This window comes from Pleuronectes platessa, chromosome 9 (assembly GCF_947347685.1).
Source record: "Pleuronectes platessa chromosome 9, fPlePla1.1, whole genome shotgun sequence".
NCBI classification, from domain to species: Eukaryota; Metazoa; Chordata; class Actinopteri; order Pleuronectiformes; family Pleuronectidae; genus Pleuronectes; species Pleuronectes platessa.
The window spans coordinates 1,777,154-1,787,865 of record NC_070634.1 but is presented as its reverse complement, the minus strand read 5'-3'; the positions used below and the strand labels follow the sequence as shown (position 1 = coordinate 1,787,865).

Below are 10,712 nucleotides of genomic sequence, written 5' to 3'. Positions count from 1 at the left end.
GACGAGCGTCTCGCCAATGAAATGGGACCACGAGTTACTTTTCGGAGACGACTCGGGTAGAGTCCGGCGGAGATCGGAGAACGGTGGGCAGGGCATATATTGGAGAGCAGACGTATATGCGTTAAACGTGGATGAGCCCGTCGTCCATTAGCGAGCAGGTTGAGAGTTCGATTCCTCTTCCTCTCAGTCTGTTTAAACATGTATGTAAGACTGCAAAGCAATTTGATCTTGTGAGCCCCTTTGTCAAACCACAAATTTAAAAGGATATATCATTTTGGGCTCATGTTACAGTTTTTTTTCGATTGCTTTAAAACTAAAATCAAAAGAATTACACAATTATCAAAACCTTACACTCAAGGAGCAGAACACAGGCCCAGATCTGCACCACTATTAGCACAATGTCAGCTTCACACTTTTTGCAAAACAATACACACAGTGATTTGCAAAACATTAAACACACTTGTATACATTAGTCACAGAAGTATATCAAGATGTCACTTCCTTGCAATTCCAAAGCACTGCCTGTCAAATGACCACCCCTATGAGCCAACTGGTTCAACACAGCCATCGGGTGTGCAAACACAAGATTGCTTAATTGCAGACACACTAATCAGGTTTAAGCAAGAGACAGTGTCTCACTTTACCCCACCATGAAGCACAAGTTATGTTTAGTCATAAACATATTTTAGTGTAATATTACATTACATATGTTTTATTTTTAATGTAATAAACATTGTAGAAAAGCCATCATGCCAAGAAACTACAACAGGAAGACAACCTGGGGCCAAACACCCCTCGCAGAGATGGAGAGTGCAGCCGCTGAGGTCATGCAAGGAAAGATGTCCTTAAGAAAAGCTGGAAGGGATAGAAATATTGACAAGACAACCCTCAAAAGATTCATAAAGAAAAAAGAGAAAGAGAAAGTCAAATCAGTAGCATGGGGTGCAGTAGCTGAGGCAAAGAGAATATTCCAGGTGAGATGGAGGAGGAGCTTGCCAAACACTTGAAACAACTAGCTGACCAGTTCCATGGCCTTGCACCAGTTAAGTGCCGTGAACTGGCATTTGAATACGCAGAGAAAAACAATATCCCTGTCCCTGCCAATTGGACAGAGAAACAATGTTCAGGTAAGCTAGGGTGTTTAAGAGATTAAATGAAACATAATAATCATAAATCTGCTTAATTGACCAATCCCCATGATTCTGTTACTAGTCCGATATTAGTTTTGGAATGTGTGGTTATCAATCTAGCTGTCAGGATTTTAACTATTACAACACGTGTTGTTATGGTAGTTTTAATGTGGAAAAAGTAAGTGGACCACTTTACCCCCTTGATATCTCTGGTCTGTCTCACTTTCCCCTAAGCTGGGGTAGGGTGAGACACAAGACCGCTTTTTAAAAAACAAGCATAGTTTCACTGCCCTTTGTCCTGAAGACATTCTGATAATCTCCATTGTTAGGAAACATCCTGAATTAATGGGAAATGTGTATATTTTACTGATATATCATTTTAGCTCGCCTGGAGGGGAGCAAATGTAAAAAATGTCTCACATTACCCCGCTCTCCCCTATATGGAGAGAAATAAATTATAATTTCATCATTCTGCGGTATTGTTCTTGTGTAGTGTTTGGTGAATTTATTGTATATTTGCATTTTCTCTGTGTACTTTACTTACAGTACTCTAATCACTGAGAAGTAGAATTGCTAAAAGTGTTTTAGGTTAGCAGCAGCAGTGTGTAACAAGTTCAAACAGAATTGAGTCATATGAAACGTGTGTGTTTCATATGGTAAAAAAATATGGTTTTGATAAATTAGTGTATAGTTTTTACAAGAGTGTAGTGTTGTGTAGTGTTGAAGCACCGGGCCCTGTTTTAAAAATCGTGCTTAAGCAATCGAGAAAAACTGTAACAGATTAAACTCTAATCATTTACAGTAACATGATCATTAATAACCTCCAGGGCTCCAAAGTCTACAGGCTCCTGACATTCCATTTCTGTTATTTGTATTGTTTTAGTGATGAATGCAAAAAATCTCAATGTATCGTTAAAAAATTTAACTTCACATTTGTAAACACTAAAGGTACAGGAACTTGCTATTGACAGAAACTCTGATAAACCAATACATTGGTTAAATTCCCTGACTTTGTATGTCTGGATTGGCTGCTTTTAAATTACACATCTTAACTGAATTTTAATGACTTAAAATTCAATGTTATGAATAAACAGAAATTTATTCACAAGTTTGACATCCTTGAAGAGGTGAAGTAATCACATTTATAGTTAATGATATCACGGACAGGCTCATGTTGACCATAATATAAAGACACTGAGGTTTATACATTTATTCTGGTATTAATTAAAGTAAACAATTTTTTATGAAATAAGGAAGTAAATGAGGAAATCACTTTTGGGGGGAATATTCAAAGGTGAGGAGTGAAAGGCCTCACCTGCAGAAAACAAAAACAAAATCTGTTAAATGTTCCTATCAGCTCTCAGGTGAAGGATCTCCATTTCATCTTTTACCTGAGGAAACACAAAGCAGACCAGAATTTGCAACTTCTTTCACTGACTGCATTCAGGATTCCAACTTTAAGGTAAGTTTTAGGTAGTTTTTTTATTATTATCTTTTAATGGGATTGAATTGACCTTTTTGTTCACAAACATAAAATTCAAGCCAATTCAACCACTGCAAGGGTATCATAAACTGGACAGTTGTTAATTTAAATTAAATAAAATCTCACTGAAATGAAAGTGAATGAAATTATTAGTAATCACATTAATGTTGTATTTCACTCCCTGTATGATTTGCAATATTCATTCTTTTATATATTTGATGTTCTTTGGCATGTTTGAATTTCATTTTTCCAAATGAAAACAACCAAACTCTGAGTAAGGACATTCCGACACACACACACACAAACACACACACACACACACACACACACACAAACACACACACACACACACACACACAAACACTAATATATATGAAGTATATATATGAAGTATATATATATATTTGACTGCACACAAATGCTCAACTTACAGTATTGAAAAACCCACATCAATCAGCTTTTTCTTACAAGAAATACTACAGCTCTTCCTCCATCATGTATGAGTATGACCTCCTCTCATTCTCCAGGCCACTCTCTCTGCTCTTCCAGCCTCAGCTCTGTCTCGACCTTCCTGTTTGCAGACAAAAACTAATCCACAAGATAAACTAAAAATAATCTCCTGGGTCCACAAGTGATGCAGTTTTATTTTAGATGCATCACATGTCTGTCTCATCCTGTTATTTTGTGTAACTGATTTTTGATTATGAAACTTAGTATATTGTTTTACATCAGTGTGTAAATGTGTAAAATGGAGTCTAAATACACAGAGGTTTGACTGTATCTGTTGTATATGAGTGAGGAAGCAGTTGATGAAATCTGAAAGATGTGACCACTGAATGCATTTTGTGTCCAAGCAATGAGATGTGGGCAACAGTTTAGTCCACGATGACTGACTGCTGTTGTGCCAATTATGTAGAGTTGTGAAAAAGTCAACTCAATACAGAACATGTGAGCAAGTAATGACAGAAACAATAAGTGCACTGAAGATTTAGACATAGGTATGGGCTGAGCTTCCGTGTCAGAGTTCAAAGCAACAGAGCAAAATCTTGAATTATGAATCCTTTATAAAACCTAAGAATGAGACTAAGACTTGCTGGCAAGTAGCATGTTCAGTTCAAAGTTAAAGGGTCAGCAGAACCTGAGAACAACCAAAAGGGTCGGTGTTAAATTCCGATTGAAAAAAGAACAACCTGTCATGTTCCTGCTCTTTCACAGCTGTGGTTACTAATAGCTGGGATTCACCAAGGTGTTTTCTGCTCCTCACCATGGAGGTTTCACATGAACATCTCCACACAGTCCTCAGGTGGGCTATCAGAGGGAGTGTCTGTGTTTCTGTGGAAGCCCTGGGTGAAAGCCATCGAAGACATCTCCACGGTGCCCCGGAGTATACTGGGATTGGCTGGTGACACCCCCCAGAAAAATCACGGGAATACAAATTGTATGTGTGTGTGTGTGTGTGTGTGTGTGTGTGTGTGTGTGTGTGTGTGTGTGTGTGTGTGTGTGTGTGTGTGTGTGTGTGTGTGCGCGTGTGTGTGGCGTCTTACACGCAACAATCTTATATGTAATGTCGTTTTCAGTCTACATCTGAGCATCTCCACCTGAAACGAGCTGCACTCGTTCTTTTGCACATCAAGTCAAAAAGAATCAGCAACATCAACACCAGAAGCTCTCAAATATTAACTTCAGAATAAAACTCTAGATGTGAACATTTGCGGTTGCTACAGTCTCATTTTATGGGGAAATGTGGGGGTAACCTCTGCTGACCGGCCCTTTACCTTCTGATGTGGGTGTGCGGTCCATAACAACTGCGTTGCTATAGTGAGAAAACTGATCAAACATAATATAAATCTTATTCTGCACAGGTTGCCTTATATGTCTTATGTTATATGTTTTCACATTCACTTACACAGGTATACAAGTTCATGTTGTGGTCCCATTAAATACACTGTGCCATATAATCTGTAGAGGAATAAAAAAAAATTGGATTTTGATGTGGAATGAAATGCTATTTATGTAATAAATAATGCATTTAATAATTATAATATTACATTTATCCTGATTTATTATGTAACGTCTGTTTTATGATGATTAATGACATATTTAACATATATAAACTGTAAACATTTGGCTTTACGACTTTTACTACTTTGATTGAGTTTTCGAACAAACAATTTTTCATCAGTCCAAAATAATTATATATGAATGCTAGAGTGTAACATAAAACCGGAGTACTGCCTAATTGTCGTATTCATGTTTTCTGATATTTGATGAGGCTCAGTTGCACAGGCGACGACAAGCTTTTATTGTTAAGGTAAGAACCGGAAGAGGTGGGTGTAGTTGATGACGGCTTCGCACTGGACTGGCAGTGGGTGACTCGTTGACTGCGGCGACGGTAATGTAGGCAACATGGGAGACGCAGTGGGATTTACCGTGACCAGTCTGTGAGGAGCGTCGGGAACATGGCGGAGAGGTGAGTGTACCGACACGCGGGATGCTCTGCTCCTCCTGCCCGCTGCTGTGTCACCTCGAACCGTAGGGAGGGAGGGAGGCTGCCAGTTCAGCAACCAGGCTAACCGCGCTCCGGCTGCTCTCCGCGCTGGAGCGGCTGTTAGCTAGCTGCTCTGCGCTCATGCTCGCTCACTCGTTTCAACAATCTTCACAATGAAGAACACATATAAGAGTCGAGGTTCGCTGTCTGCCGCTCGCTGTGGGCTGGGTGTTGTCGTCTTGGGCGTTTTTCTCCTGACATTAGTGAAGGTGGCAGAAGCGGTAGAAGGAGGCTGCTCGGCTGGAGGAGGAGGAGGAGGAGGAGGAGGATGCTGTTGCACCTGTCGGTCTTAATCTCCGTCTCTTTGCTGGAATGCAGCTAACCTGCTCCTCTAGCGGGATGCTAGCAGCGAGGCTGAAGCCATTATCCGCGGCTGTCGATGCTCGACTCGCCCGGTTATATTCTCATCCTCCCTCACATGATGGATGGAGGCACCTCCCTTGAGAGGAGGTACTGGAAATAGAGGAGTGAGGCACCATCCCGTGAACACCACCTCATGTAGCCTTCATGGGTTCACTGTAGACAACCTGGTTTCACACTTGAGTGTCCTAACGAGTGAAGACCTCTCACCACATTCCCATACAGATCCTCCAGGTTCAAGTGACCTCGTTCTGTGGACAATCCATGTTATAGCCCATAATTTAATGTATTATATCTTCTTACACAACACAAGATTAAAAGTCCAACCTAATGGATGGACAATAGCTCAATTTATTGTCACATCTTTTAAATGATGCTGAACAATGCTCCCATGTTGTATACCTTAAATGTATAATTTTCCCTAAGGACACAATTAGAACATCTGTAATATGAATAGAGTTTTGTGTTACCACAGAGAGAACACAGTCTAGCTTTACCTAACCCGTGCACTGTAGTTTCACAAAGCATAAGATGAGTAAAGGGTCTTTTTTAAATGATGTCTCTTTACGTTAAAGTGTGGTCGTGGGCCACATCTGGAATATAGACCATGGCTGTTTCTCTCTAGCAGCAAGCCAGCTCATAAGACTGAATAAAAAATGTATGGCTGTTAAATTTGTGTTGCATGGGTTGTTGGGCCTCATGTAAATCACTACTGCAGGTCTGCCCCGTGGCCTCTGGAGCTTTACACAAATACTGTCTTTTCTGACACATCAAAGCCTTATTTCCCCTTATTCCTCTGGTATGGTCAGAATGCACAATCATCAGATTTCTCAGATGAGAAAGCGTTTGGTCTGATAATCACATATTTCAGAGGAACCGAGGTCCATTCTGGCGATAATGACTTTCATGGAACCACTTTCTGGACAAGCAGTGGTCTTTTTGTGATTTTTATCAGAAAAATGTAGCTAGTGAATCTTTTTGACAAAGTGTATCTGTTCATCTTTTACTATGGAAAACCACATAGATCATAAGTACATGTGGACACTCAGTTAACTGCCTTAGTTACACACATGTTCAGCTGTGTGTATTATACTCTGCTGTAGGGCTGCCACTTACGACTATTTTTATATCGATTTATCTGTCGACTCTTTTACCGATTAGTCGATTAATCTAAACGATTAATTTTCCTCCAAAAAAATGTAATAGGACATTTCATTCCATTTCCGCACCGCGCAGCGCCAAGGAAAGCCAGGAGCCTCCTATCAACCCCCCTGTTAAACCTTTGTGCAGTTCACATGGTCTGCAATGCGCCTCGCGCCCTGCACCGATGGTTTCGGCGTCGAGTCTGTCGAGTTCGCTTTATAATGTGCGTGAGACAGACTGTGTATGAAGACCGTCATCATTTACCCCCAAACCAGTACATTGAACGGGTTACATTCAACAACAAGCGGAGAAAGCAGAATCGCGGGCTGACCGGCGCTGAGAGAAGCGCGTCCGGTGTGAACAGCTGGGCGCCAGCGCGCTTGAGAATAGCGCTGTGCTACGCGGAGCGGCGTGGCGTGGCGCTTCGGTGTCCGGTGTAAACCCGGCGTTACGTAGTGATATTGAAGAAGAAAATAAATTCATAATTTGTGTGGGTCCGACGCATCGGTTTAAAATATTGATGTCAACGAATTTTCAGCGTAGACGTCATCGCTGACGTCGACTAATCGCGGCAACTCTACTCTGCTGGGAGGACGTCTTCCATAAATGTACAGCAAATCAGCTTCCATAAATTTTAACCATGAATCAAATTAAACTGTGGACATCCATGCAAGAGGAGCTGCTGCTTTGTTTTCCTTATTCTTTGTATTCTTTTAAAGTTGAAATGTAGCAGTAGGGGTGGGGATGTACCTCCTCCCACTTTCCACACGCAATTGTACCCTTGCATAATTTCATATGGAGAAAGCATAGCACAGGCTTAACCGAGAGCATGCTCATGTATTGGCTGCAGTTGGGTGATAGTATTTGGATTAATAGTAAATGGCCTGTATTTAATATAGCGCTTTTTCGGCCCTGATAACACTCCAAGTGCTTTACAGTACAGTTTATGCCATCTACGGGCAGCACTTTTTTTTCTATGAGGGGCAATTCAGGGTTCAGTATCTTGCCCAAGGACACTTCGGCATTACTGGGTTTGAACTGCCCGACTTTCTGGCTAGAGGACGACCACTCTATCCCCTCCGCTGTATGTGTGTGTGTGTGTCTCACATCGATAGAAGACGTGACTACTATGGTAACAGCAAGTTCAGTTTACAACTTAAGATAAATAGAAGAATCTCGGTTGATTTATCAAGAACTTCTCATCCAGAAACATGGGTTGTGTTTGCGGCCGTGTTCCAGTCAACCAAAAGATTGCTATGTGATTCGTTGTACAGATGGTTGTGTTTTTCTGCTTCTTCTGACAATTGCGGGTGGGCTGATGTGGGTTTTCGGCAACCTAACCCAGACATGGGAGGGTGATTAAGACAATAAAAGAAGTGTATTGTGTATTTACAAAATAAAACGGCTTGTTCTATTTCAAACAGAATAATAACTTGGTGATGTACTTGTGTTATAGTCTCGTAGAACCTCACACACACACACACACACACACACACACACACACACACACACACACACACACACACACACACACACACACACACACACACACACACACACACAAAAGCCAGGACAGAGGTTCTTCACTCAGGCAGTGAAGACACTCTAATCTGTTAAGATAAGCGCCAAAATGATTTATTTTGCTTTAAACTTTAATAAATGTGTGATGTTTCCAAAGTCAATGAGTAATCATTTTAATTAATGAGGATAACAATATTGATCAAAAATAATCGTGATAATGATTTTTGCCATAATTAAGCAGGGATACCATTTGTTTCAGATTCAGCACGGCCCTCATTTTATTTGGACAAAGTTTGTCTTCAGCTTCTTGTGTTTAGACCTAACCGTTCTTCAGAGGAATACATTTATGGAGTACTAATTTGTTTTCCCAGGTTGTGGTGGCAAACGCGGTTACATGCTTGATCCATTAATTAATCAATCAATCAAATTTTATTTGTATAGCCCATTTTCACAAATTACAATTCGTCTCATAGGGCTTTAACATGTTGAGACATCCTCTGTCCTTAACCCTCAGCAAGAGTAAGGAAAAACTATTTAAAAAACCCTGTTAACAGGGTAAAAATACGTACACCGCGTTCCACATTATTATGCAAATTGGATTTAAGGGTCATAAACATTCATTTTTCAGTTTTTGAATTAAACTCATGGATGGTATTGTGTCTCAGGGCTATTTGGATGATTGAAATCAATCTCAGACACCTGTGATAATTAGTTTTCCAGGTGAGCCCAATCAAAGGAAAACCACTTAAGAAGGATGTTCCACATTATTAAGCAAGCTACATGTTTCAGGCAAAATGGGGAAGAAAAAGGATCTCTCTGCTGCTGAAAAGCAGCAAATAGTGCAATACCTTGGTCAAGGTATCACAACATTGGATATTTCCAAAAAAGATGCACATGATCATCGGACGGTGAAGAAATTTGTCACTGATTCACAGCACAAGCGGGTTCGTTCAGACAAAGGCAAAATAAGGAAGATTTCTGCCAAACAAATGTGTAGGGTTAAGAGAGCAGCCACTAAAATGCCATTGAATAGCAGCAAACAGGTGTTTGAAGCCGCTGGTGCCACTGGAGTCTCGCGAACTTCAAGATGTAGGATGCTCAAGAGGTTTGCAAGTGTCCTTAAACCTGTTATTCGGCCACCCCTAAACCAAGCTCACAAGCAAAAAAGGTTGCAGTGGGCTCAGGACTACATGAAGACTAACTTCCAAACTGTTTTGTTTACGGATGAGTGCCGTGCAACCCTTGATGGTCCTGATGGATGGAGTAGAGGATGGTTGGTGAATGGCCACCATGTCCCAACAAGGCTGAGACGTCAACAAGGAGGTGGCGGAGTCATGTTTTGGGCCGGAATCATGGGGAGAGAGAGCTGGTAGGCCCCTTCAGGGTCCCTGACGGTGTGAAATGACCTCGGCAAAGTACGTAGAGTTTCTGACAGACCACTTTCTTCCGTGGTACAAAAAGAAGAACCGTGCCTTCCGAAGCAAAATCATATTCATGCATGACAATGCACCATCTCATGCTGCAAAGAATACCTCTGGGGCATTGGCTGCTATGGGCATAAAAGGAGAGAAACTCATGGTGTGGCCCCCATCTTCCCCTGACCTTAACCCTATTGAGAACTTTTGGAGCATCATCAAGCAAAATATCTATGTGGGTGGAAGGCAGTTCACATCCAAGCAGGTGCTCTGGGAGGCTATTATGGCATCCTGCAAAGACATTAAACCAGAAACTATCAAAGAACTCACAAGTTCAATGGATGCAAGAATTGTGAAGGTGATATCAAAGAAGGGGTCCTATGTTAACATGTAACTTGACCTGTTAAGATGTTTTTGATTAAAACTTTTTTTGATTTCAGTAAATATGACCTTAATGCTGCAAATTCAACAAACGACAATTTTTAGTTCTTTACAACCTATAAAATATCTTGAAACTTTGAAACTCAGAAACTCTGCATAATAATTTGGAACACTGAATTTTGAGTTTTGTTTTTTTGAAAAAAAATACTGTTATCATTGGGAGGTTTGTTCAATAAAATTTGAATTATACTCTAACAGTTGATGACTTGAAAATTATACTGACCGGCTGTGCATTACTATTTAGGAAAATCTGAGCAAAGTGTAATTTCCATAATAATGTGGAACGCGGTGTAGAAACCTCAGAGAGAGCCACATGTGAGGGATCCCTCTCCCAGGACGGACAGACGTGCAATAGATGTCAAGTGCAGGAAAAAATCATCAAGAATAAAGTTTTTAGCAGCATTGATGAGGGTAAACATTTTGAAGGATAACTTCAATACTATGTGTCAAGCAGTCCTGCTGCAATCATAGTCCATGGTCAGCAACCAGCAAGATAATGATCCATCATCCAGGTCGGATCCACTGTAGTCCACATTCACTGTCCACTGCCGCTTATTAAGATCCATCATCAGGCGCCGCCTCGGTCGTGGTCCACCACGATTATATGATGCCAACGGGACACAGGATCCGCCATTACCACTACGATGAGCCTGCACGATATAGAATCCGCC

The 10,712-nt window shown here is 40.9% G+C and overlaps 1 protein-coding gene across 1 annotated transcript in view; it reads left to right on the top strand.

Moving 5' to 3' along the window:
• The first annotated feature begins 4,957 nt into the window (after window positions 1-4,957).
• Window positions 4,958-10,712, top strand: part of arhgap39 (Rho GTPase activating protein 39) — a 100,610-nt gene continuing 94,855 nt past the window's right edge. The window contains exon 1 of the mRNA XM_053430288.1: window positions 4,958-5,083. Coding sequence (XP_053286263.1) covers window positions 5,073-5,083 — 11 coding nt within the window. The 5' untranslated portion in view covers window positions 4,958-5,072. The remainder of the gene's footprint in view (window positions 5,084-10,712) is intronic.